The 26,153-nt window shown below is 56.1% G+C and overlaps 3 protein-coding genes across 8 annotated transcripts in view; 1 reads left to right on the forward strand and 2 right to left on the reverse strand.

The window, feature by feature from the left end:
- The first annotated feature begins 179 nt into the window (after positions 1–179).
- On the forward strand, positions 180–1,386 carry TM2D2 (TM2 domain containing 2). Its single transcript, XM_085080863.1, has 4 exons — positions 180–410; positions 484–571; positions 651–766; positions 883–1,386. The coding sequence occupies exons 1-4, from the start codon at positions 223–225 to the stop codon at positions 1,094–1,096; spliced, it is 606 nt and encodes a 201-aa protein (XP_084936989.1). The 5' UTR covers positions 180–222; the 3' UTR covers positions 1,097–1,386.
- Positions 1,387–2,780: 1,394 nt separating this feature from the next.
- PLEKHA2 (pleckstrin homology domain containing A2) lies at positions 2,781–20,001 on the reverse strand. 3 transcript variants are annotated; one of them, XM_085080855.1, is made up of 12 exons: positions 18,448–20,001; positions 12,792–12,955; positions 12,364–12,420; positions 10,866–10,914; positions 10,642–10,739; positions 9,021–9,167; positions 6,969–7,106; positions 6,770–6,838; positions 6,568–6,638; positions 6,000–6,063; positions 5,630–5,707; positions 2,781–5,517 (listed from the first exon to the last, which is right to left on the reverse strand). In XM_085080855.1, the coding sequence occupies exons 2-12, from the start codon at positions 12,930–12,932 to the stop codon at positions 5,182–5,184; spliced, it is 1,248 nt and encodes a 415-aa protein (XP_084936981.1). In that variant the 5' UTR covers positions 12,933–12,955; positions 18,448–20,001; the 3' UTR covers positions 2,781–5,181. The 3 variants fall into 3 exon arrangements, with proteins under 3 accessions (XP_084936981.1, XP_084936983.1, XP_084936982.1); XM_085080857.1 differs by lacking the exon at positions 18,448–20,001 and adding an exon at positions 17,269–17,394; XM_085080856.1 differs by lacking the exon at positions 18,448–20,001 and adding an exon at positions 15,865–16,313.
- Positions 20,002–20,379: 378 nt separating this feature from the next.
- The window catches only part of TACC1 (transforming acidic coiled-coil containing protein 1), a 28,241-nt gene continuing 22,467 nt past the window's right edge, over positions 20,380–26,153 (reverse strand). For 2 of the 4 annotated variants that reach the window (XM_085080845.1, XM_085080842.1), the window contains 7 exons: positions 25,641–25,763; positions 25,303–25,475; positions 24,920–24,963; positions 24,659–24,819; positions 24,325–24,431; positions 23,625–23,745; positions 20,380–23,210 (listed from right to left, as the gene is read on the reverse strand). In XM_085080845.1, coding sequence (XP_084936971.1) covers positions 23,142–23,210; positions 23,625–23,745; positions 24,325–24,431; positions 24,659–24,819; positions 24,920–24,963; positions 25,303–25,475; positions 25,641–25,763 — 798 coding nt within the window. In that variant the 3' untranslated portion in view covers positions 20,380–23,141. The remainder of the gene's footprint in view (positions 23,211–23,624; positions 23,746–24,324; positions 24,432–24,658; positions 24,820–24,919; positions 24,964–25,302; positions 25,476–25,640; positions 25,764–26,153) is intronic. The other 2 variants (XM_085080844.1, XM_085080843.1) reach the window with 1 other exon arrangement.

Consider the following 26,153-nt stretch of genomic DNA (forward strand, 5'->3'; position numbering starts at 1 on the left):
TTCCGCAGCAACCAATCGTCTCCTCGTCCGCCGCGCACATCCACCGCGCCGCTTCGCTGCCGCTTCCGCAGCTTCTTCCGCCTTGGCGCTGACTGGCTGCGAACGGCTCTCCCCGCCCCCGGCGGCGGCGGGGGGCTCTCATTGGCTGCGAGAGGAGCAGCGGAGGGCTATCATTGGCTGCGGGCTGAGCGGCCCGAGGCCGAGCGGGGCGGCGTTGCCGCTATGGCGCCGCCCGTGGGGTACGCGCTGCTGTGCGGGCAGGCCGCGCTCCTGCTAGGGAACCTGCTGCTGCTGCACGGCCGCGGCCTCCCGAGCAACGACACCGAGCCCCGGGAGCTGCCGCCGGGGCCGCCCGCCGCCGCCTGGGCTTACAGCGATCCCCGGGCGCCGCTCGTCCTGTGCACCTACCTGTGAGCGGCGGGCCGGTGCGGGGTGGGGAGCGCGGCCACCCGGCTGTCCTTACCACCCGCTCTTTCCCCGCAGCCCCGATGAGTTCGTGGAGTGCGAGGAGCCGGTGGACCACGGAGGGAACGCCACGGCACAGCAGGAGCTAGGCCACGGCTGCGTGAAGGTGAGGGCGGGGTGGGGGGGCGGCCCCGCTGCGGCGCTCCCCGGGCCCTGCCGAGCGCTGAGCGCTGCCCTCGCCGCAGTTCGGCGGACAGGCCCACGGCGAGGTGGATCACACGCGGGTGCAGTGCCGAGCGCTGGACGGCATCGAGTGCGCCGAGCCGCGGAGCTTCCTGCGTGGCAGCCGGCCCTGTGTCAAGTAGGAGGGTCCCTGTTCCCCCCCGCACCCGCTGGACGGAGCTCCCCGGGCAGGAGCAGGGCTGATCCGGCGGGGAAGGCTGACGCTCCCTGACCCCGCCGCATCTTCCCTCGCAGGTACACGGGACACTACTTCATCACCACTCTGCTCTACTCCTTCTTCCTGGGCTGCTTCGGAGTGGATCGGTTCTGCCTGGGCCACACTGGCACCGCCGTGGGGAAGCTGCTGACCCTGGGGGGCTTGGGCATCTGGTGGTTTGTGGATCTGATTCTGCTGATCACCGGTGGGCTAATGCCCAGCGATGGCAGCAACTGGTGCACGGTGTACTGAAGAAGGAGCAAGGCTCGCCCCACCTGCAGCCCCTGGATGCCTCTGCTTGCTCCAAGCACCAGCCCTGGCTCTGCCTGGCACAACGTGGACTTACAGAACTGTAACTCAGTGTGCAGAACAGTTACTCTTGATAATGACTCTGTACCAACCTTGGACATAAAGTTGTTCAGGATATATTTTGCTTGTTTAAAATAATTTGGCTTCCCACTGCAAATAGTGACAGCTTAAGAAATCAGACCTTACAAACACAGGGGGTCAAAGAAACCTTAATAAAATCTGGAAGAAGCTGACTCCATGTACTTTGGGGATTAGCAGAGTCACAGCCACACAGAGATGAAGGCCATGGGGTCTTGGTCTAGCCGTGAGCTGCCTGACCAGCCTATTAGTCCAGAGTCCTGAGTTCTGGGGTCATGAGCCACCCGGCCAGGGGACCCAGGGCCCGAGGCTGGAGCCTTTAAGGCTGAGTAACCCTTACAGGGAGTCGATGGCAAAGCCATGACCTCTGATTCTACATTATTAATATCCTTCATATTAATATTCACTCCGTCAGGGGAATCTGGATTAGGTTTGGTAGAACCTGCACCCTCTAGAGAATGTTACTTACCCCACTCTTGCAGGTGAGAAACTCAGACCTCTCTAAAGCAGCACTTGTCACTCATTCATGACAGGGTTCATTTCTACCCAGAGCTGTCAGGAACATCTGGGAGCAGTCAGAGAGCTGAGAAAAAGCCAGAGCTGCCAAGGGACAGCTCCTGTCTGTGTGCCAGTCACCCCTCTGGCTCCAGCACAGGGCACCTGCAGCATTCAAAGGGTGCAAGAACCTTACACCCAAAAAAGGAAGCCCCGCCAGCTGCAGGCTGAAAACTTACCAAGCTGAATAAAAATGGGAAAAGGAAGCTGCAGTAAGTCCCAGACAGAGCCAGACACAAAATCTGTATGCAAATGTCTGGTCAAGTTTGAGATAAAACAGCAAGCATGCACTCCCATTCTCACAGAGATCTGCAAGCTGAGGACCCTCCTGCCCTTTGCCTTTGGCCACTTTCTGCCTATGGCACTTCTACTCTGGCCTCCCTGCTGCCTGGTGCTCAGTTTGTATGGGAAATCTGCCTATTCAGGTTTTGGTTTGTGGCTCATTGCACCAATTCCTCTCTGGGGAGGGTGTGTTATATCCCAGTTGGGTCACCAGTGACCTGAGTTTGGCAGCTTCACCTGGGGGTGGGGGGCAGCTTTGTCCTGAAAATGCCATTCCTCCACAGAACAACAGGGCTGAAAAGTCTATGGAGGGGAAAAAAGTCTGCAGTGACCCAAAAAGAAAATAATAATAATCCCATGTGCAAAAGCCCACTGTCATTAACAGCTCCCATGTCTCCAGCACCTCACTGCTAGCTCACAGCAGGACCTTGGTCCAGCAGCTTCCCTCCTCCCCAAGGAACACCTGCAACCTTAGTCCAGAAAGGCAAGGATTTGTGATGGCCCTGCCCTCACTATGCACTGTTCCCCCTCCAGGCCAGAGCCTCTCCCTTGTGCAGGGCAGCAGCACCTTGAGCACTGAGGGGGCACCCATGGTGGTCCTGAGATCTCTCCAGCTGCTGTGCTCTGTCCCCCCACCCTGCTGGGGACAGCATTCAACCCCCTCGGCAACCCTTACCCAAAATATACAGTGCAAATGGACAGCCCGAGAAAGTAATTGGGATTTCCTTCTTTATTTAAAACCACAGGGAAGCAAGGGCATTCCAAGATTTACAGGCCAGGGGTGGGAGGCAGGTAGCCCATAGCCCAGGAGTCATGGAGCATTGCCTGCACGAGGGCCCTGGCCCTAAGAGCACTTGAGATCCCCAGCCAGCACTTTCAGAATTGTCTGGAATGATGTGGGAATGTCCATTAGAACAGAGAAAAGCCCTCTCTCCCATCACTCTACCCCTGCAAGGCACCCCAAATCTGCAGCACCCCCTGAGAGCCACACATGCTTCAGGAGGGAGCTGCTCCGGGGGGGATGTGTCCATCCTGGCCTGAGAGACAGGAGGTGAACGCAGAGCTGAGGGGATACCAATTTGCTTTAAAATAGCCACAAAGCTCCATCAAGTTCTGGCTGCATCCACCCAGCCCTTTGGAATGGGAGGGAAATCCCTACCCCCAACTACTATCTGCATCATGGATGGCTCTGGAGGCCAGCTGAGCTCCACACTTGTTTGAACATCACTGTCAGCCTTTATGCTGTCCTGGGGATGCAGGAGGGTGGGAATGAGCAAGAGGAATGTTGCAATAGTGCTGGAGCCACTGGTAGTTTCTGCTCCTGGATAATTAACCTTAATTGTGCAACAAGCTTCTGCTTTACCATCCCAGGCCTGAGGAAACTGCGCAATTATCAAGTACCAAGAACACTCAGGACTCTGTGGTTCCAAGGCCTTGCACAAAGGAACCATCATCCCTCTGTATTCCCTGCTCTCCACAACTGAGGTCAGAGCGCTGTTACCAAACACTCTGACTCTCTGATGGAAGGGCTTACCAAACTAGTAAAACATTCCTGAAACAGTGTTAGAAGCCAAACAGCAAGTCAGCCTAAAAAAATGAAAGGTTTCGAACTCTAGTGCAAATAAAGCAAAAAGGAGCAGAAAAAGGAACAGCAGGATCTAGGTTGCTACAATTAAATAACATTACCACTCACCCTGTACCGTTTGCATTGATTTCCATTCGTTTTCATGGTCTCTGTGTTGTCCAGCACCTCCACACAATGCCCTTTGAGACCCTCTTGCCCCTGAATTTGGGGGACCTCATTCCTGCCTCCCCCAGCTGCACGAAGGCACCTCTGCTGCACCCGCCCAAAGCAGCCCCACTGGTCCCACAGGGGATTGAGGCAGGAAAGTACAATTTGAATTGCGTTAAGTTCAGTTGGGCTAATAAAGGCTCAGAATTCGACCTCAGCCTGATGGTGGGACACAGGCTGTCAAACATCTGGAGGCTGCAAAAGGGCTGGGACAAACCAGATGTTCTGCTCCTGGGGAACACATTGGGCTGAGTTTGCAGAGCAGAGGACGTGTCATGGCCAGGAAAGTGAAAGGGAAGCGAGTTCTCACTTGGTGATTGCACATACTTTTAGAGTGAAGGTATCAGACAATCTCTCTACCAAGGGAACACCTGGATTTTCTACACACTATTTATCACACCTACAGGAGCTCATTTGATTATGGAAATGACGATTCACATTGCTCTAGAAACTCCGGCTGGTTTCCATCTCGGACAGGCAGAGGGTGAGTTGGCCGCACAAGTCTGCCCAGTTCCATCAGGTGCTCGGTTTTCAGTGCTTTTTACTAAAAGCCTTTCACCATCTGGCACAGCTCCCTGTGCCCAGGTGTGTGCAGTGCAAAACCGACATCATACCTGAGGATGCTCCCACCTGGGAGCCACCATCACTCTGGCTGCCTGCCCTGGCTCATGCTCAGGAAGTACCAAAAAGCCTTTGGAGGGGCTGAGCACTTGCCCAGGCTGGGGTTCAACGGGAGCCACAGGTATAAAAAGACATAATTAAAAGCCAGCAGATTGCTGATAAATCCTTGTGTGGGAAGAGCTGGTCTCTGAGGCAGGAAGTCATTGCAAGGGGAAGCTGCAGTGAGTCCCCTACGTGGGCAGCTGCAGGTTGGTGTCTCCCAGCTCTGTCCTGCGGAGTCTGAACAACATCAAAGGGGAGAGAAACATTTTTCAAACACAATAAAGGCCACAGTCCCCTCATGCCTCCAAGGCCTCCTGCCACTTCCTCCAGACCTGGTTTTGAGGGGAAGTTACGCAGTTGCAGAAGATGTCCCTTCATACAGGTCCCCAGCACCTCCTGCCCTGCACAGTGAGTGCTGGCAGTGCCCGGAAGCACCTTCCAAAACATGGAACCACTGAGGCCAAGCCTGGGCAGGAGCAGCCAGGGACCCAACTCTCTGCAGAGCAGGGCACCAGGATGTGGGTCTGAATGGATCCTGCGTGAGAGGGAAGGGCCGTGGTGGAGGGAAGGGATCACCTCACACACCCCAAACCGCCCCACGGGGATCCCCGGCAGCTGGGGAGGCAGTGTGTGGAGCCAGGGGTGGCTCAGTGCCCAGTCAGACGTCAGAGGTCCGGATACTTTCATCATCCAGGTCGAAGGCAAAGGGCTTCTCCTTGAGGTGCTGTGGCTCAGAGCGATGCCGCAGGCGTGTGCCGGGGGTGGCTCTGCCGTGGCGCTCCGTGAGGGATGACACCAACACCGAGTCTCTGAGTGGCGCTGGCAGCTCCCCCAGCTTCCCCTCTGCTGGTGGCACCGGCGTCCAGGGCTGCCAGGAGGAAGTGCAGGGAGCCTTGCTCAAGGTTCTCCGCTCCTCTGCCAGTGGCCGTGGCTGGGAAGGGGCCGAGGAGCCCCCGGGCCTGGCCATGGAGGTGGATCTCACAAAGGACATCTCCTGCAGGGACAGAGCATTGAGGCTGGTTAGACAATCCACCAAATAAATATCTTGTACGTTGGCATAATCTCCATTTGACACTAAATATGAAATATGAAAGTACATGACCTACCCTGGGGCGGGTTTTCAGGGCCTGGACTGCCCCTGTGATTGCCCGGATCCAGCTGTGCATGTCCTCGGGGCTGTCAGCCTGCAAACACAGCAGCCCCAGTGAGGCTCTGCCTCCTGCTCAGTCACAGACATACAGAGGCACCAGCACTCCTGCCATTCCCAAGGCTCAGCTCTGCCTTTTCCTGCTCTCACAAACAGCCCCTATTACAAATAATCCCAAGCGAGAAGTGAATCCCCCCGCAGTTCTCCCTCACACCCATATGTTGGAGCCCCATCTGTTCGTGTTCACTGGTGAAGGGCTGTGGGGAACAGTCCATTTCTCGAGAGTTGAACTTTCTGCCCCAAAAATTGTCCCGGCCTCAGCTGCTCACCTGGATGTAGAAGGTCCTGGAGCTTGTTATGATTTCAAAGAGGTTGTCTCGCATCAGGAGATCACTAGAAACAGCGAGAAAGAGACAATCACACCCCAGCAGCCATTGTGGACAGAAAAACCCCTGTACTTATTCTCATCTCTGGAGTGTGCCAGGGAGAAACATATTGAAGGCAAACCTTGGATCTCATTGGGATTTTGAGAAAACTCCAGCTCCCCAGAGAGCTTCAGCCTAAAACCCCCCCAGCTCTACCATCAGCTGGCAAACACCTGCTCTCCTCCCCACCATAACCTACTGCATTCCCAGCTCATTCTAAATATCAGCTTGCTATTATTTATTAGGACTAAGCAGTTCACAGACACCTTAATACATTACATTTTTACTTTAGCTGAAGAGGTTTGTTTTCTCAGGTCATTTTTCATTGCAAGTCTTTCAGTTACTTTGATTTTATCAGTGTTTGCTGCAATAACCTGTTCCTGATACACTGCAGCCGCATGGGCTAGTTTAAGGCAAACACCTGGAGCAGCCCAGGCTCCCACTGGCAGGGGAACATGGGTGGGAGCATTACCCAGACTTGACCAGGCACTCGTGGGTCTTGCAAACATCCTTCAAGAGAATTGACCGCAAGGGCTCCTTGTCCTGCAGAAGCAAGAGGAGACAGTGATGGGCTTGGCTGGCCCTGGGGCTGGGATGTGCCTTCCCCAGAGGCCTCTGTACCAGCACAGCAGTGGTGCCAGAGCTCTGCTTGGGGTCCAGGGGGAGCTGCTCACCTGCTCACACTTGTAGTAACTGATGGAAAACTCATCCAGAACGAAGTATCGCCGCTTCCAGCTCTTCCTCTGAAAAACAGAAGGAAATTGCTCCATGCTCAGCTCTGCCACTGTGTCATGGTCCTGCACCCAGAGCATCACTGGAGCAAACCCAGCCCATGGGGGAGCAGCAAGCCCTGTGCCCCTCCCTGGCACTCACCACATTGCCCTGTTTGACACAGAAGCCACTCTTGAGCACGGGAGGCCCGGCGGGCGGCTTGGCAGCCGAGGTGGGGATGTAGCTCTGCGAGCGCCGCAGCAGAGGGTGTGCAGCCACCTCACTGCCCTCCCCGCCATCCTGCGACCAGAGAGAGCAGAGTTACTGGGAGCAGGGAGGGGAATTCCCTGCTGGAAGGAAGGACACCCAGTTGCAGGGAAAAGCCACCTGACGCAAGCCCTGAGTGAAGCATGTGAGCCAAGGGCTAATGGCAGTGCTGAACATGGGCAGGGGAATAAGCCAGAGTCCAGAGCTGATGTTCTCTCACTGTGTGCAGCTTTCCATGCTGCTGCCTCAGTACTGTTCACCCTTTTGGCAACCATGTGTTAAAAACAAGAAATCAGAAAGGCTGCAGAAAAGCAATTTGAGGGCTGAAGATAATTCCCTGCAGCACGGGAGTTAATAGAGCTCGTCTGCCTGGCTCGTCATGCACCAAGAGGTGACTCGACTGCACCACTGAAGGTATGAGGAGAACAAGAACCACCAGACAAACACAAGTTAGAAAGGGATGCTTTCCAGCATGAATGAATTGCTCAGAAAAGCCATAAAGTCTCTGCTTCTCATTTTCAGAGCCAAATTCTCCCTAAGTTACTTGGGTGTTTGGAGTTCAGGAAGAGAAGCTGTGCCTCCTCTGGCCCCAAGCTGTCTCTCTGCAAGTGCAGTGCTCAGTGCTGTGAGCACAAAGGGGCTGTGGCCATGGCCATGTGCTGAGCACCCACCCCTGGCTCCCCCTGAGCACCTCCCAGTGCACCCCAAGGGTCAGACCCTGCCCCGCCTCCAGCATCATCCCAGCAGTGCCCTCCCTTCCCCCAGCAACACAGAGGATGGTTGAGATGAAACATCTGCTGCACTCAGCTCCTTCCCCATCCCTCCAACCCCCTCCTCCCGCTCAGCTGAGGTTTGACATTGCCATGGCAGCAGGGTGGCCCTGGCCGCTGCCAGCCTTATATGGCCCCGCAGCGGTGAGCCTGCCAGTGTGGTTAAACCAGCAGCCTGCCTGCCCTGCACCTTCCAGCACCTTCCAGAGCTGCTTCGGCATCCCCAGGACACACAAACAGCTTTTCGTCTGGCCTCAAAGTGCTGCCTAGCCCGTCCGGAGAGCAGTGAAGTAGAGCTACAGCATGGCCATGATGGGAATGCCACCCACACCCCTTGCCCAGGGCTGCACCAGCTCTGCCAGGCATTCCAGATGTGGTGTCCAAAGCCAGAGGTGAGGACACTCTTGCAACAGGGAGTGTCACATGGCCAGGAGCTGGGGTAATGCTGCTGGTCAGTCTGGGGGTGCAGCCAGAGCATGACACTCCCCACTGCAGTCCTGGAGCAGCACTGGCTGGCCGGGGCCCAGCCAGGAAACCACGGACACACCCAGGAAGCTGCAGCAGAGGAATGGCCATTTCACACGGGGGAAGCAGCAAGAGCACGGAAATATTCTGGCAGCTGATGCCCCACCTCCAAAAAACCCCTCTGCACCCCACAACCTCTGCACACCTCTGCATCCTGCCAAACCCTGCAGCCAGAGAAGTGTTAAAAGCACCCACCAGCTGGAACTGCTGCAATGATCTATTTCTCTGCTCTATTTTTAGTGCTGCCACTGATAAGAGCTGAAGTAAGACCCAGAGCCGGACAAGTGCCCAAAGGTGGCAGACGCTGATGGCCACATGCACACCCAGCTGTGTACCAGGGAAGGGGTTGCAGAGCCACAGCAAGAGGTGACAGCCACCACCCCAGGACAGTTCCTCTTGCTGCTGCGGTGGTGGCACCAGACACGGTGCTCCTCTGCCCTGGGTGCCTCAGGAGGATATGTGGGTGGATGGTGATAGCCAGGAAGCCAAGCAGATTCATGACCTCCTCCTCCTCACACCCTTTATCTCATCACAATTCAGAGTGAGACAAAGCAGTGGTGCTACAGGGTGCTCAGAGCAGCCATTTATACCTGCAGGGGGAAGAGTGTGCAGGCATGCTGGTTTCCAGAAACGAAAGTGCAAACCAGCTCACCTGGTTGATGGAGATGGGCGTGTGGACCACTACCCCCCCAACGATCTCAGTTTTGTAGGCCACCTGGGGCTTCCTCTCCTGGGCCTGGGGCACCACTGGAGGCTTTGTGACTTCTGTGGCTGGCAGGACGCTGCCACCCTTTGGCACCTGTGGGAGAAAGGAAGGGATGGAGGGCACAGAGTGACCATGCTGGGCAGCCTCACACCTGCACTGGGCACCTTATCTCTGTCTAATGCAGCGACATCACTTTAAAACATAACTCCTGAACAAGCACCCAGTTAGGCAGGGTGTGGAACCCCCTGGGTGGCAGGAGACACCCAGAGGAGAGATGAGAGGTGCTCAGTGATTAAGCATCACCTCACAGGCGCCTGTGATTCGCCTCTGCAGCTCAGTGAGTTTGTGGAACACTTGCTCCTTTAATTGTCGCCGCTCCACTTACAGTCAGGCCTAATGAGGAGATGGGTCTGGCTAACGAGGCTGAGCCACGTGGCTGCAGCGACAGCCAGGCGCTGCCATGACCCCAATGCTGGCTGTGTCCCCACTGTGAGCAGCCCTGCACCCCTGGGCAGAGGCTCCCAGCACTGCCATCCTCCCCTTTTGCTTCCCAGCTCCTTCCCAGGCACCTGGCTCTGGACAGAAAGGTGAATTTCCAAGTTTCTCTTCCCAAGCCTGCACTTCAACTCCCCTAATGCCAATGCACCCTCTTGCTTTCCCTGCAGAGCAAGGCAGAGTGGCAGTGTCACCCACATCTCAGGAGCCCTGGATTTCCCAGCCAGCCTGTGACAACTCCTCCCTGCAGGGCTGGATGAGCCGGTCGGCCAGCTGGGATGCAGCCAGAGTCGGGAAGGGCTGCCCAAAATCAGGGCATGGAAATCACCACGGTTTCTTGCAGAAGCAGGAGATGCATCTCATTCTCCTGTCACCCCAGCTCCCACCTTTGCCGACCCAGCAGCCTCCCCAGTTCAGCAAAAGCCCCCAACCCTTTTGCAGGGACCCCATCCAGGCAGAAGCCATCCTGGAGCTCCCAGCCCCAAGCCCCCGGTGTGGGCACTGCCAGCTGAGCATCACCCCAGCCTGGGGACAGGGCTGCCAGTGCCACTGCACAGGGAGGGAGCAAAGCACATCCCTCATTGCCAGCAGCTCCGGGCAGCTGCGGAGCACAGACTCTGCGAATTACTGGGTCAGTGACCATTACCTCACGGCTCCATGAACACACCAGTAAATGAGAGGAGATGGCAGATGAACCCCTCTGGATGCAGGCACAGCCTGCCTTGCCATGCCCCACAGTGCAGGGCATTTGCTGCGCCTCATCACAAGACCCAACATTCCAGGAAGAATAAAAATGGAATAAATAAGTTATTGAAGCACAAGAAAGCCACCCTTTGACAGCCACAGCGAGGAGCTGGCTGGGCCAGATCCCAGCCAGCAGAAGCAACAGGAGGAAGAGGGCCTGAAGCAGGAGGGGAGGGGATGTGGACAGCTCCAACAGGACCTTCCTGGGGCACAGCTGCCTTCCCCCACAGCTGGGCTGGAAGGGCGAAGGAAGATACATGAGTAAGCCCCAACCAGAAGGATCCCTGGGGATGGTAGAGGGAATTGAGAAGAGCATTAAGTAACTTACCGTGATCTTACTGGCCCTATTCAGCGCCTCCACCCAGTCCTGCAGGTCCTTTTGGTCGCTGGCTTGCAAGAAATAGCGCTGGGATAGAGCGTTGATAACTGCCAGAGAAGGGAAGGACAAGGAGAATTGGCAGCAGCCGGAAGGATTCATGGGCAGCCACCCTGCTGAAGCCTCCTGTGGCAGGCTGTGCCCCCACAGAGCCCACCAAGATCCCACTCACTCACCAAAGCAGAACGGAGTTTTAGGCTTCTGTTTCGGGGTGGCAATGCTAACCTGTGACAGAGCAAATCAGGGAAAAAACCAGAGATAACAGCACATGCAGATGGTGGGCCCAAGAGCTGGAAGTTTCCACCCACCCTGCTCCCTGCCTGGGCTCTGCCATGCTGGACAGGACTCCTGAGCAGGACCCCAAGCCCACGAGGACAACATGAGCTGTGCCAGATTATGGTAACTGGCCTGTGTCAGAGCAACGCCGACCACATGCAGCAGAGGGTGCCTGGTCCCAGGGGGAGGTCAGCATGAAGCCAGGAGTTTCATCCCCTACATCCCCTCAGGCACTGGCTGAGCTGCGCAGCAGAGGGCAGAAAGCTTTCAAAGGACCTGAAAACATGAGTTCTTCTGGATTAACACAGTTGCTCTCATCAGCAATTAGGAAAATTGAGGAAAAATAGTGATGGTTTTTCCCTAAAGAGTAGGAATCATTTATATAAGAATAATATTCTTCAGGGCTCCAAGAACAGTATTCATGGAGTATTTATTCTGACAGTCCTCCTCCGAAGCCAATCCATAATGCTTTAAATATGTTTTCTCAAGCAAACATTCATTTTTCTGGTATATTTACTGTTGGTAGATCCAGCCACTGACAGAACCCAGCCCCACAGTTTGTGACCAAATGCTGTCCTGCAGCAATTTTCATTTAAACTAAAACCTATATAATTTGTACGTGAGCTCTTTCCAAAATGCGGAAGGCTCAGTCTCCCAGCATTGCTTCATCTGTGCTTAATTTATAAATCATGATTCAGCAGGAACAGAAAGATCTGTCCAATTCTTTATCCAGCCCCAGGATAAAGCCGAGCTGAGCCTGGCGTGGCAGCCACAAACCCCCCACTCCCCCCAGAGCAGCTGAGGGGCTGCTTGCAGGAGGAGGATGGTAGCAGCTCCACTCTCCACATGCAGCCACAGCTCCACTGTCTCACTCACTGGCCCTGCAACAGTTGTTGCTTATTGCACTATTCCTGCCTTCCCATGGAGTCTGGATAACACCCTTAAGACATGCAAAAGTGAGTTTCCAGAAGGTCTCATCCTTCAGGGCACTGCTCTCTGACCACAGGGAAGAGCTCCTGATGTACTGCTCAGCCAACTGCCAGCTCTGTGTCCAGCTCAGGCCAACATCACACTCCTGTCCCCACTCAGTCCTGGCCACCCCAAGTCCTTCCTCACAGCACTGCAGTTCCTCTTCCTCCTGCAACCCAACCTTGCACCCCATCCTGCACCAGCCCACAGGTGAAGGTGTCAGCACTGGGATCCCCATGCTGTGGGGTCACTCCCTGCTTCCCACAGCCCTGCTCAGGCTTCATCCCAGGGAGATGGTCACAAGCTCAGGCAGGACCAAGACCTGCCCCCAGGTGCTTCCAGGGCAAGCCATCGCCTCTCCCGGGAATGCCGCAAGGATAAGGGGAAAACAGGGAGCTTCACCTTCCCTCCGCCCCACCCCGACATTACCTTGGAGATATAGGTCAGCTGCAGAGATCCGACAGCACCTGCTCCAATAGCCAGGTTCTGCAACACACAGAATGAGCAATGGCAGGTAAATGACAGGGAGAAGGTGGCAGAGGCAAACCAGGCTGTCATTTGTGCCCTTGGGGTCAGGCAGCAGCTGCCACCCTCAGCCACTTCCCTTTCATGCACCTGGTTCAGCTCAGTCCCCTCAGCAGTGGGACCAGCCCTGCTGTACTCCTTGGGACAGTCCTGGAAACCACAGAGGTCACAGAGGGGCTGAAACCTGGTCATGGCCATGCTCAGCCACAGGACACCGTGATACAGCAGGCAGCCACCCGTGGGAACCCAGAGGAGATGCCTCCACCAGGGAGGCCAGGATGTGCTACAGACTCACTGACAACTTCACAGACATGCCCAGCACATGCACCTACCTGAGGATTGTCCATGTACCACAGGAGGTGGTTGGCCTGGGTGTCCAGGATGAAATACCTCCGCAGAAATTTGCCACAGGTCTCATTTTCTTCGATGTCCAGGAAGCCACAGATACGGTTCTGTCGATCCAGGTACGGCATGCCGGGCTCCTTCTGGCATCACACTGTGGAGTGGGGACAGGCAAGGAAACGTGGATGGTCTGCTAACACAGCCCCAGCTCCCCAGCTCTCCCAATGCTCCTGCATTGACAGCTATCCCAACCCATCCCAGCCAGATGTGCTGGGATGCCAGCGCAGTCACTCAGCCACATCCAAGCTCTCCAGGGGGAGATGGAAGGGACAACTCACCAACCCATCACTGCCAGCCCCAAGAGATACCAAACCCCAGGAGAGAGGACAAAGTAGCCACAAAGGATCTGACGTGAGACACCAGATCCCTGAGAACTGTGGTGAAAAATAGTCCCAAAGCAGCGTGCTAGAGACAGCCTGAGCACACTCCCAGGAAACGGGGAACAATCTGCAACTCCAGCAGAAAATCTGTGCAGCCAGGATGTCGAGTCAGCAGGAGAAAAAATGACCCATCACAGCACAGACACACTGTGTCCCCAGGTCTGCCACCAGCACAGACCCTCCCCAGCACTGCCCCCAGCCAGGAGGTTTCCTTCAAGGCGTCCTTGGCCGCAGTGGAAACACCACCATCACTTCCAGCCCTGTGTGGGGAGCAGAAACAGCACCAAGAGGCACGGGTGGGCAGGACATGTCCCACTGCCCACAGCACACCGTGGAGGGCAGTGATGAGGGCAGCCACTCCCCAAAGGATGTGAGTGAACCCAGTGTGGTTTGTCTGGCAGAAGAGGGGTGATCGCGCAGGTGCGAGAAGCAGAGCTACACAAATAAAAGATCTCATGCAGAAAAGGAGGAAATACTATTTTTGAGCTGCAGTGGAGTGGGGCCCGGGGAGGCGAGGGTTGTGCAAGAGCTGGGGTGCAGCTGCAAAGGTAGAGGAGGCAGAAAACAAGTCAACCTGCTGTCAGGATTTCAGTTTATCACCAGTATTTCAGAGATGGGTATTGGAGCTTGGCTCATGGGGAAATGTGCTGCTGCAGAGGAAGAGGTTGTTTTAGACCAATGATAGTGCCCTGGCATGAGGGTTTCTGTGGGCACTCCATGTCTCACTGCTTTTGTGGGGTTATTTTTGTGGCAGGAAAGCACATGGAAAGCCAATCCCCAGGTGCCTGCAACCATACCAACACGTTCAGACCAAACCTCAAAAACTCTCCTCTCTGTTGGTAACGAAAGTCCACAGATTTCTGCTTAGAGAGTGATAAGGAAGAAGCAGAGTGTGCCACAGGCAGCACAGAGACAAGCCCCCAGCCCCATGGGACACTTCTTGGGACCCTCTGTGTCCCACCACCACCATCCTTCATTAACCACAGGCTCATCTAGGAGATCACAAACCAGCTCTGTGCACACTGACCTCAGGCTGCACTTGGATATGCACAAACCTCTGGGCAGAGGAGATTGGGATTTCCCCACACTGCACCAAGCACGCCAGGTTCCTGTCCTCTCACACCCCACTGCCCAAAGGACACAAACGGTCTCTTTGGAGCCACCAAGAGCTGCACTTCTCCACAGGAAAAGGATAAAAATAGCATCTCCAGCTGTGCCAACATGTGGGCCACTCTACTCAGGAAATCCAGGAGGGCCAGAAAATACTCAGTTCTCTAGTGAAGTACATCAGAGACTTCCAGGACTCTTTCCTACCTCAGAAGCAACTTACTTTCCAGCTTTTTCAGTCACAATATTCCACAAAAAAAACCACCCCTTTCCTGATTCAGTGAATGACATAGCAAGCAATTGGGTTACAGAAGATTTACAGCAAAACCTCCCCCTTGCCTGGCTCCCGAGATAAAGGGAAGTGCTTCCCAGGGAGAGGCAGGAGGTGAAGAGCACTGTCCATACAACACCCAAGTCTCCTCTGCAGCCATGGGTGGCTCAGAGGCCTCGTGTGCAGCCACACAGCCAGACTTTCCGGGAAGCATCTCAGGATGCCACTGCACTGTCCCAGCTGCCTGTGCCCTGCTGTGTCCCAGCAGATCAACAGCCACAGAAGTGAACCAGGAACACTCCGCGGTGGAAAAACCTGAGGCAACAGGAGACCCGACACTGGGAGCATCACAACTGTGCTGCCGGAGGCATCTCCTCGCCACCTCACTCCACAGCACCTATCGCACCTGTGGGCAGCCAAAGCATCCTCCTCCTCTCTCTCATCTGTCTGCCTGAGCTGCCCTGGTGCCAGCTGGGGTGCAGGATGACCCCCATTCCAGGAGGGCTGGGACCTGCGATGCCCAGTGCCCCAGGCAGCTGACCGCAGAAGCTGCAGCACCACTTCCTCTTACCTGCTCTTGCAGAGGAGCTCCCAGAGCTCACGCTGCGATGTCTGTCCCAACTCACAAGACAGACGGGGTAGGCAGCAATTCGCTCCTACTAATTCCAGATATTTGCCTTAATGAAACTATTAACCAGCTGGGAGAAGGATGGATATAGTTCTTCATCTGGCCACAAAGAGTCGGAGATCACACCAAATAGCTGCAAATCCCCGATCCCCACCGCACGCTTGCCTCCAACACCACAGACTCTCGGCGGGGATGGTGCCTGCAGCACTCCCGGAGCTCCCACGGGGACCCCTCCGCTCCCGGCGGAGCCTCCCTCGCTGCCTCCCGCTCCCCTGTCCCCGACCCTCGCTGCAGGAACCGTCGAACAGAAGTCGCTCTCACGGTGAGGGCTCGATCCCAACCCCGGCACGGATGCTCCAGCTGCAGGGACCAGAGCCTCCGCCAGGGACAGGGGGACCAGCTCCGGGCCGCCTCCCCACCCGCTCTTGGAGCCGCGGGACGCCACCAGCCGCTCCGACGCCGCAGCCCGGGACGCCCGGGGAGTCGGGGCACGGCGCCGGGGGGAGGACGGGGACGGGACAGCGAGGGCTGCAGCCCGCCCCGCGGGGTCCCTCGAGAAGCGCCCAAGAGCGAGCGCTGCCCGCGGGCGGCTCCGCGGACACGCGTGTGACACTTACCCCGAGGCGTCCCTGCGCTGCGCGCCCCGCGCATGGCCCGCGGAGCTGGCGGGGGGCGGAGGGGCCGCTGGCCCAGCCGGGGCTGCGGGCGCTGCGCACGCCGGGCGGCGGCGGGAGGAGGACGGACGAGCGGCGGAGGGGGTGTGCCCCTGGCTCCGCCGTAGCTTCTTTCCGGGTTAATTACGTCTGTCATTAGCAAACCCGGCCCCGGATGTGAGTGCGGGGCGCGGGGCGGCTCCGCGGGGCGGCTCCGCGGGGCGGGGGGTCGCTGTCCATCCCTCCTTCCCGTCGCCCTCCGTCCGTGTCCCTCCCGCGCACCTGCCGTGGCCCCGGGCCGCCGCCGCGGGGGCTTCGCCGCCGGGACGGGTGGGAGCAAGCCCGGTGCCGATCCCAGTCCCAGCCCCAGCCTGTTGCGGTCCCCCAGGGCCGCCCAGTCCCAGGCTCGGCGCCTTCCCTGTGAATCCCCCCAAACCCGACACAAACCGCTCAGTAAGTGCTGGAGGCTGGCACTGATGGAGATGAGCCGCCCGGTTCGGGTCACGGTTCCTGCAAGAGCATCCCCTGGGAAAGCAGCTGCTGGAGTGAGCTCAGGGTGGATTCGGGGAGCAGGAAACACCCGCTGCCTCCCCCGTGCCACCCAGGGGAAGCCCCACTTTCTCTCCGAAGCTCCATCTGGCCCCGAAGCACTTTCTCCCGGCGCAGGTGAAACCGATCCTGGTGCTGCCGCTGCCGAGGGTGCGCGGCAGGCTGGCTCACGGACACCCGCAACCCCTGTCCGTCCCACGCGAGTCCTCTCCTTCCCGCTACCGGCTACGCTGCCTGCTCCCGGCATCCTGGAGATCTCGAGTCCTGCCCTGCACCCGCTGCCTGCCTCTCTCCCCATCCCGCCCTTTGCAAAGACTAAACTGTTCCACGGAGTATTTTTATAGCGAGGCATCTCTTGCAGCCTTTGTGACCCGCCGGAGCCTGGGGCAGCGCTGAGCTCTGTGCAGGGTCACACGGCAACGAGTCACACCGCTGCTCTCCGTTCGGAGAACCTGGCAACTCTGGATTTTAAAGTGCTTTTTTCTGCCGTAACCTGTCTGGGGGTACAAGCAGCCCCTGGAACTCACTGAGACACCCTGTTAGCAGATAAAGGGGCATGAAGGAAGCGCTGGGGCAGGGCACGTCTTCACCCCAGGGTCTTTGGAGGTTCCACCAGTACCCAGAGCCCTCCGCAGGAGAACACCCTTCGTGTGCCCTGGGGAAGGAGCAGCATCCACAGCAGACAGGGAGTAATCTGCTTTCCAGATGCTGTCCTCCAGTGGCAGCAGCCCAGCGACCCTCTTGGCACATGTTAACCCTCTCAAGACTCTATATCCATATTCTGCAGGACTTCTGACCCTCTCACCTTCCAGCACTCACCGAGGTGTCTGTTCCAGCAGCATCCTCCAGCTGTGAGTTCCACAGCTGGATCCGTACGTGCTAAATTACTTATTTTCTTCTGTTCTAACTTGCTCTTTTCAGTTTCAGTACCTGTTCCCCTTTTCCACTGGCTGGGGCTGACTGGGGCAGACAGCTGCTCTTTGCTGCTTGCCCTGCATTATAGTTCTTGCAGTCAAATTCTCATGGTCCCAGCCGTTCTTCACTCCCTTCATCGTTCCCCTTTCTGTTCTCCTCAGTCTGTTCACTCACTTTTACCGTTCTGCCTCACAAAACCAAGCCTCACCGAGCACTGCTGGGGGTCTTTCTAGAAGAGCTTTGAGCTGTGGGTCTGCAGCCCCAGACCACAGAGCAGCCTCACATCTCCCTCATGTCTTCGCAGCCACAGGAGGAAACAAAAGGCTCTCCACAGCCCAGACTCAAGTTGCAGAAAGCAGTCCAAAAGCATCTCTGTTGGAGCAACTGGGAGGGAGGGAATACTGCCTGGCAAAGCCCTCCGGGGTGACACCAGAAGCCAAACCAGTTTGATTCTCTCGCGGTTTTGGTTCTCAAGGGCAGCGTTTATTGGACCGGCGGCGATGCGACCCCTCCCGCAGAGAGAACCCCCCTCCCGCGTCCCTAGGCTAGACCAGCGAGCAGCTACGCATGGCCGACCGCCCCGCCGGACCCTCAGAGCCAGCCCAGCAGCAGCGTCCCGGCTAGCGCGGCGGCCAGCAGGCTGGGCAGCGGCGGCGAGGTGACCTCCCCGCCGTTCCGGGAGCCCCGCGCCGGCCCGTTGCAGTCGTCGCTGAAGCAGCACCGCACGGTGGCCCCGCCGGAGCCGCCGCGGCGCGCCTGGTCACAGAAGGACTTGTAGGAGCAGGACTTAATGACGCTGTCTGCAAGGAAAGGCAACGCGACACGGGGGTGTCACTGGGGGTTTCACTGGGGGAAGGAGAGAGCAGACCTGAGTCCCAGCTCATTACGGTACGGATGTGGGAGGAAAGGAGCTCTCTCCTGCCCAAAAGACGAAGCAATCTCCTGCTCCGCCTCCGCAGGTCCCTGCTTCTCCTCGTCCTCTGCTCCCCTGCCCCTCTGGTCCCCTCTAAGACCCTGCGGTCCCACCCCCTCCCTCCCTCCCAGTCCCCCCCAGCACCCCGGCGCTCCAGCTAAGGGACTTACTGGGTGCAGTGATGGTGGAGCAGGCGTCGGCGAACTGGGGACAGCTGTGGGATCCCTGCTTGTTGCAGTCGTTCTCGTTGGATGCGACACATTTGTGGCATTTCAGTGCTTTACCTGGGTGTGAAGATGGGAGGAGGAGTGAGAGTGGCAGCGACACACCGTCCCAGAGCCCCCAGTGTCCCTCCAGAGTCTGTGGGTCTCCACGGGCATTGGTTACCCCCAGCCCAGGGATGGGGGGTCACAGGTGAGGGTTGGCACCAGACAGTCGAGCCGTGATCAGGCACTGCCATGGCATGCAGCAGTGTGCAGGATGAGGCCTCACCTGTCCACAGAATTAATGCAAAACTCTTCCAAGGGTGACTCAAAATGATGAGAGCTAAACTGGGCAGGTGAGCTCTGCCAAGTCCTTGCCCTGCAAAGACTTCCTATGAGTCCTGAAATTCTTTTTACAGCAAAAATGGGTAGACATAATGTTTAAAAAACATCCTCGATATTTATCTTCTTCTGCCAGATTTCATTTTAATAAGCATTTTGGGGGGAGAAGGGAGAATTCATCCAGCCTGTGTGAGTCGGGAGCCATTTCCAGATCGTCCCCAAAGGAGGTCACAGGCAGGTTAGGTAGCAGCCAGCCCCTCTCTCCTGTGCGTCAGAGCCGATAGTGGAGCAAGAGCTCTGTAAGCCCTCAAAGCATACACAGACCTCAGAAAAACCCAAACCTGAAGATCGTACTCCTGCCTGAAATGATGAATCGTTGATTTAGATGGGGATGGATAAACTAGGGCTGGTGTTGGAAGTGAAGCTCGTCTCTGCTTTGCTGGCGGAGCAGAGCCCTCTCGTGGCAGCGGGGGCAGCTCGGCTTCTCTGGGTGGCACTCAGAGGAGAAATCCACCCTCCCTTCCAAAACATCATTTTCCCGAAGGGATGGGAGCAGCATGGGTAGGGTTGTGGTGGGCAGGCGCCCGCAGAAAGCCAACAGGGATGGAGCAGCAGCAAGTGCAGGAGCAGCTACAGCTATTTACCCAGCCTTGTGCTGCCTGCAGCCAAGGAACACTTACTTTCTCCAGCCAGGGACGTGACGATGGCCAGGGCCAACAGGGTCTTCAGGGCAGGCATCCTCAGCAGTGTGCTGTGTGGGGTGTGTAGCTGCTGTTTTGTCTTAAGGTCTTACAGCTAATCTGCTTGGGTGATTGGATCGGGGGCTGGGCTAACACCTCACTGCAGCCCCTGGATAATGCCATCTTAGCTGGGGGAGACAGGACACAGCTCCCCAAGGACACGGGTCAGGCTGGGGAATGGGGCAGAGCACCACACTGGGGCTGGTGGTGTGGGCTGGGCTCTGCCTCATATCCTGCTGGTGCCTGCTTTGGAAACCATCTCTGGACACGGAAGTCTATGGTGGCTTTCAAAGATGTTCACCAAGCCCACCTGCTCCATCCAGAGAACCACCCCTTTCTTGTTATGTGTAGCAGCCAAGTTGGGGAAACCCTTCCCAGATTTTCAACCCTCCAAAAGAGAAGTGCAAGAAAAAAACTGAAAACGCTTACAGGGCTGGGAGCCCAGCCCCCAGGGCTCCATCCTTGCAGAAGGATGTACCCGAGGCCACAGAGGGTTGTTGGGGTCAATGCAGGGATTAGGCCAAGGATTCTCCTGTCTGACATCCCACTGCTGCCTCAGCTCTTCCTGCTGTCTGAGCTCACTGCCACAGCTCAGCACCATCACAGTGTGGTGGGAGTGGTGGGAGTCACAGGGGCAGCAAAGTCATCCCAGGTCTGAATTTCAGAGCTCAGGAATGCAGATTTCAGGAACAGATGATAACTGTGCTTATTTGAAACCAACTGCCATGTAAACCATGTTAATAAGGACAAGGCAGAACACGGCCCATTCTGGAAGGTAAAGCCAATTCTTCACCAACCTCACAAACACCAGGAAAGCTTTCAAGAGTGATAAACACAGTTTTTACTCAGGCAATGAAACATGGAAAAAATATATTAGTAATCATTATAATAATCTCATTTGTGTGAGTATAACTCTTACAAATATTTACCTGACATATAAAAGGGAAGTTATCATACATATAAAACTGATGGCAATGGCAGTTACACACATGGCTCAAAGCAGAGGGGTAGGAATCAATGCAGAGGAAGTTCCTGCCTGGGGAAGTCACATTGGAGGGACAGGGGAAGAGATCAGTAGTTGGGGGTTACTGGTTGGCACTTGGTTACAGACAGCTCTGCTGGCAAACACACACTGAAAACAGCAACACAGCAGCATGGGCAGAACCTGCCGCTGCCAGAAAGGGGCATTTAAACTCTACTGCAAGGAACAGACAACAAACACACCCAGGCTGTGGCACCACACACAGGAACCTGCCATTCCCCACACTGGTCACAGGGACACCATCGTCTGGGACTGTCAGAGTGTGGCACATGAGGTGCAACCATCCTGCCCATTTGCAAACACACACCTCTTGTATGTAACTGTACCCATTATAGATGTATTTATAGATATGGAACTATAACCATATTATAGTTAATAAACCATTCCGTAGGAATCTTCTTTGCCCAGACTGGGGTGCATGCGGAGAGGCACAGGAATGAGACAGCACTGGGTAAGGGAGGCAGTAGGGCAGGACCAGGTGACACTGGGGAGTAGGGAAATGAGGGATGGAGGGCTCTGCCCCGTGGGTTATCACAGTGGAGGCGTGCTTGGCAGACAGCCCAGAGGGGAAAGTTGCAGCAGTGACTGTGCAGTGTGCAGGTCAGGGGTTTGGGGAAGTGCTGAGTGGTGAAATCTAAACTTCTGCAAGTCTCCATCAGCTCCAGGGGCAATGCCCTCAGGAGACTGATCTCAGACTGTCACACCTTGAGCATCACAGCCCCGAGCAAAGCAGAAGGCTGAGGGCTGCCACAGGAAGTCCTCACCTGGGACCTTCCTCCTGCACCTGGGCTCCAACCAGCCTCACACCTGCACCTTTGGGTGCTGCTGTGGGCAGGACAGTGTGCCAAACCAGAAACCAGCCCTGAACCAGCCTTTCACCAGCTCTGAGAGGTTGTGCAATGCTGCACTCTGGTTCCTCAAGAGAAAAAGCCAACTGCCTGAGAAATCTCTGGGTCTCAGGGCTTTGCTCTACCTGCACAGACTCCCAAAGGGGAACAGAAACAGTCCTTGTGGATGATATGATTGAAGCTTTTTCACCAGCCCAGGAGAGGGACATTTGGGGAGGTCAAAAGGGATGAAAAGAGGGGAATAAAAGGTTTTTCCTTTCTGTCAGCTGTGCAAAGCGTGAATATCCAGCACAAGCAACAGGTGCACTGCTTTGAGCAGTGTCAGCCACCAGCTTCTGTGACTGGGAATAACTGATCCCTCACTGGGATAACTGGGGGTGTGGAGAACAGGCTGGGAAGCTGTGTGCTGAGGCAGGCTGCTGACATCTTTGCTTAAGTGTAGAATAAACTCTCTCTATACATTATATAACTAATAAAATATAATCAAGTCTATGGCTCTGGCTTAAACAGGTGTTTGTTCTGCATGCTCAACACAGGGAATTAGAAAATAGAAGGAAAAGAGCCCAATTCTGTTACAAAAAGGTAGCAGCAAAAAGGTTTGTGAAAGTGTTCAATAGGCTAGGCAGGAAGCAGTCCAAACTGCAAATATTTCCCTTATTTCACACTTTAGGACTATCTGTTCAAGGCAGAGAATCCTCCACCACTGCAGCTGCTGCAGAAGCCACGAGGCAGCTCAGGGTTCACTTCCTTCCTGCTGCAGCCTCTGAAATGGGGTTCTGAACTCACCATGGCACAGCCAGTCAAGAGCTATGGCCTTGGCTTTGCCTGTGTTCAACACCAGCCACAGGAGGGGCCAGACCCACAGGCAGGGTGGCCAGGGGGAGGATGGACAGGCAGTCCCAGCTCCCCAGAACCAACATCTACCATTTCTCAAACACCTCTGGGTGCAGCAACCTCCTGCCTCCCCTCACCTGGACTCTCCCTTGAGAGGACTGAAGTTACCACAGGTTAGGTGACTGTTTCAGTGCTCTAGGGGAACAAATCATGCAGCAGCACCATGCCTGACTGGAAGGAGTGAGCAGAGAGCCCAAGTGCCCATAAATGCTCATAAAGTGCACAAATGCAGAGATGTCAGCTCCCTTCCTCTGAGGCTGGCACAGCCAGGGACAGGGAGATGCTGTGCTGTGCTTCACCCACGAACCAGAGAGCAGCCATCCAGGTGTGCCAGGTCCCCTTCCCCAGTGCAAATGCCAGCAGGTCCACCCTTGGCATCACCCATGTCCCAGGGCAGGACCTACGACATGGCTGAGCCTGTTCTGCTGAGCACGTGAGGACAGTAAGTGACAGAGAGTGTGGTGGGGACACAACTAGACCCAGGCCAGCCAAGGGGGACAGAGCCCAGGGTGTCACCTCGCAGCTCAGAGGTGGCATTGGTGCAGCAGGCCCTGGGAGGAGCCCAGGCTGACCACAGGATTCCCAGCCTGACTGCAGGGATCTCAGCCCCGGAGCTGTGGGAAGCAGACAGGGAGAGTGAGGGGAGCAGCTCTGCTCAGGAGCCACAGGTCCGGCAGCCAAGCAGGGCAGCTGGACATGTGAGCTTTTCTGCAGGGAGTCTGGGGGTAAGGCAAGGTGCTCAACGTCACGAGAAAAGCAGCCAAGTGCAGAGTGCTGGGTGAGGGGTGGTGAGGCTCAGTCTGACTTTCCCAGCTTCGCTATCAGCTCGTCGCAGATCTTGGTCAGCTCCTCAATCTCCTGGTTCTGGAAGGAAAAGCAGATCTTGGGGATCCCCATGGTGGCAGAGGTGTGGGATAACACCTGGACCCATCTGCCACCAAGCCTGTGTGGGAAGGGGCAGCCAGCTCCTCCACCTGCCCCTGCAACAGATCCTCTGTGCCTCCAGGCACTTTGTAGACCCCTGGGCTCTCCCAGCCCCAGCCCACATCTCTGCCAGCAGGCACACGTAAGCCAGCAATGCCCATTCTGCCAAAAAAATCCAGACTGATCCCACAAAACACAAAAAACCCAAGCAAGCATAAAAATACATCAAAAACCAAACCCACAAAACACCTTCAGGGCCAAAAACCTAGAGGACATCCCCAGCATCAGCAGAATGCTCAGGGCAGCAACGGGAACTGCTGGGAGGGTGGCAGAGGCACAGGGCAGGTGTGTTACCTTCTGCTGCAGGGCTCTCTCCAGGGACTCCACCTTCATCTGCTCCTTGCGCAGCCCAGCGTGCAGCGCCGCGCTCTCCGCCTTGGCCTTGGTGCGCACCTGGGCGATCTCCTCGTTGGCTCTGCAGGGAGAGAGGGACAGAGGGGCTGGTGGCCAGGTCTGGGTGCAGGCAGAAGCACCACAGCACGGCCTGAGGCTGTGTGGCAACTGCAGAGCCTGGCTCTGCTTGCCTGGATACAAGAGAGGTGGTTTGCCCCTAGGGAAACTGGATGAAACTGGGTTAATTCAGCTCCTCCATGCCCCTGTACAGAACTCTGCTCTTTCAGAGCCGAGCTAAACCAGTTTGCCACCCACTTCACTCAGGGTTATGTGTGCTGGTGAGTTCCTGTGCATCAGCTGAGCCCCAGGGCTCCACAGCCCCTTCACGCACTACAAACATGAGTCCTCTGAAAGATGGGAACTCGGTAAGTGACCATAAATAGACCGTGAACCTTAGATTCTCCATTAAAAAATAAATAAGCAGAGATCAGAGAATGCGTTCAGGGATTTGCTCTGCCTTCACTTAGAGCCACTTGAGCCCGAGGTTGTAAAATGCAGCTTTTCACATCATTCAGTTCCTGCCTTCCAGCCTCTGGAAAGCGAATGAAGCCACTGCCCTACAAGGTCTTGAAGCACCAAGCAGCCTCATGCATGACCTTACTTGTCCAATTTTTCTTCTGCGTGGACTTTCAGGGCCTGATATCGCTGCTCTTCCTGCTTGACACGGGTTAGATAATCTTGAGCACATTTCTTCAGAGCTTCTTCATTCTGGAAAAGAAAGTACATCCATCTGCATTGGGACTGGGCACAAAGACATTGCTCTGATGGGATGATAGATACTGTTCTGAGTGTAAAAAAAAAATGCTTTTAAATAGAACCAACTTCTGCTTTATGCTGGAGCCATTTATCCAGCTCAGCAGCATAGAAAAATGGACACAGGAACCCTGTGTCCAGGGACAGAGCTGCAGGGAGAAAGGGCAACCCAAGGCAAGGACCTTCTTAAATCCTTCCAGGACGCCCTTCAGGTTTTCGTATCTCCTGAACAGATCTGACAGGGATCTCTCCACCGAGTTCAGGTCTGCCAGAGCCTGGTCCTTTTCCATCGTGAGTTGCTGCAGGTTCTTCTGTGACGTCATGTTTGTCCTCTGCTCATCCTCTGTGATGGAGAACAAGCAAAAAGGACACAGTGACCAAGTGGAGACATCTGTGGCAGTCAGCTCCCTGCCCTGCACACCCGGCCAGATAACAGCCCTTACCTATCATCTGGGCAATGGTCTTTTCATACTCAGCCACAATTTTCCTAGAAGGAAAAAAACCCAGGTGAGAAGCTGGGACATTTTGTGGACATGCACCTCCAGTGGAACTGACAGCAACCCGCCCCACAGGAGGCCCTGCCCTGTCTCACCACCATCAAATCCCTGCAGCAGCACTGTCACAGGGCCTAGATGTTGGGGCTGCAACCCAAATGTTGGGGCTGCAACACCCATCACTGCTGCTTCAGGCCAAGACCCACCTCTACCACTGGGGCTGCCACAGCTAATGGGTTTTTATTCCTGCAGCAAAGGAACAAACAGGCTTGACACAGCACCAGCACTATGAGAACATCTCTCCCAAGATGTCCCATCCTGGTGAGCCTGACCTGTGCCATCCCATTACATCCTGCTCAGCCTCCTCCTGCCAGGATTGTGCAGAGCCCAGCGCTGCCGGCGCAGAGCCGAGAGGGGACAGCTCATACCTCATCTCCAACACCTCCTGCCGGCTCTCCTCATATTTCTTCTTCCACTCGTTGGCCTCGATCTCCTTGGTGATTATCTGGGTTGCAGCAGACAGGGGACCCTTGGGATGTGCTCTGAAGGGTTTCCCCTCACTGTCCCACACAGGGGATCAGATCCCCTGCCCCAGGCAGAGCTGCCCCTGCTACCCCCGTGGTGAGGTCCAGCCAGGGGCAGTGGCAGGGGACAGGGACCCAGCTGTTACCTCCTCTCTGATGAGCGTGAGCACAGCCGCCTTCTCGGATTCACTGAGGCAGATGCCAGCCAGGGGACTCTCGCTCCTGCTCACGCTGGGGCACTTATCCATGGAGCACAGCCCGGGGTTGTCCTGGGGGAATTACCCAGCCGGGATGTTGTGGGGGATTTCTTTTCACCCACCTCCCCGGTATGGAGTCTTCTCCCCTATTTTATCAGCCTCTGCTCAAGTACTAAACTTCCCTTTCTGCACACACAGAGAGCCCAGAACCTGCATCTGACACCTGGCACAGCTTATGTGAGGTTTTGTGCCTTCCCTTGCAGTAGGACACCCACAAGCTGCCCCAGGGAAGCAATATCCCAAAAGGGAGACCCACTAAAGGCCCATTTGATAAGGAGGAGACCCAGGCATCGTTCACTGCCTTCCCTTCCCAAAGCCCAGCTCCAGTGCACCTCCTGTGCACCAGTGCTGCAGCCACAGAGACCCAGCTGGGGGAAAGCTCAGCCCCTTGCCCCAGGTGCT

The sequence above is a fragment of the Lichenostomus cassidix genome, chromosome 22 (genome assembly GCF_008360975.1).
Source record: "Lichenostomus cassidix isolate B80296 chromosome 22, HeHo_3.0, whole genome shotgun sequence".
Lineage (NCBI taxonomy): Eukaryota > Metazoa > Chordata > Aves > Passeriformes > Meliphagidae > Lichenostomus > Lichenostomus cassidix.

What these genes read in the sequence shown, in the direction of transcription:
- TM2D2 (XM_085080863.1), top strand. Translation starts at nt 223, where the DNA reads ATGGCGCCGCCCGTGGGGTACGCGCTGCTGTGCGGGCAGGCCGCGCTC. An exon ending in CTCGTCCTGTGCACCTACCT is followed by an intron (nt 411 to 483) that starts GTGAGCGGCGGG and finishes CTTTCCCCGCAG; the next exon opens with CCCCGATGAGTTCGTGGAGT. An exon ending in GGCAGCCGGCCCTGTGTCAA is followed by an intron (nt 767 to 882) that starts GTAGGAGGGTCC and finishes CTTCCCTCGCAG; the next exon opens with GTACACGGGACACTACTTCA.
- PLEKHA2 (XM_085080855.1), bottom strand. Translation starts at nt 12,932, where the DNA reads ATGCCGTACCTGGATCGACAGAACCGTATCTGTGGCTTCCTGGACATC. An exon ending in GGTACATGGACAATCCTCAG is followed by an intron (nt 12,421 to 12,791) that starts GTAGGTGCATGT and finishes TGTGTGTTGCAG; the next exon opens with AACCTGGCTATTGGAGCAGG. An exon ending in TAAAACTCCGTTCTGCTTTG is followed by an intron (nt 10,740 to 10,865) that starts GTGAGTGAGTGG and finishes CTTCTCTGGCAG; the next exon opens with TTATCAACGCTCTATCCCAG.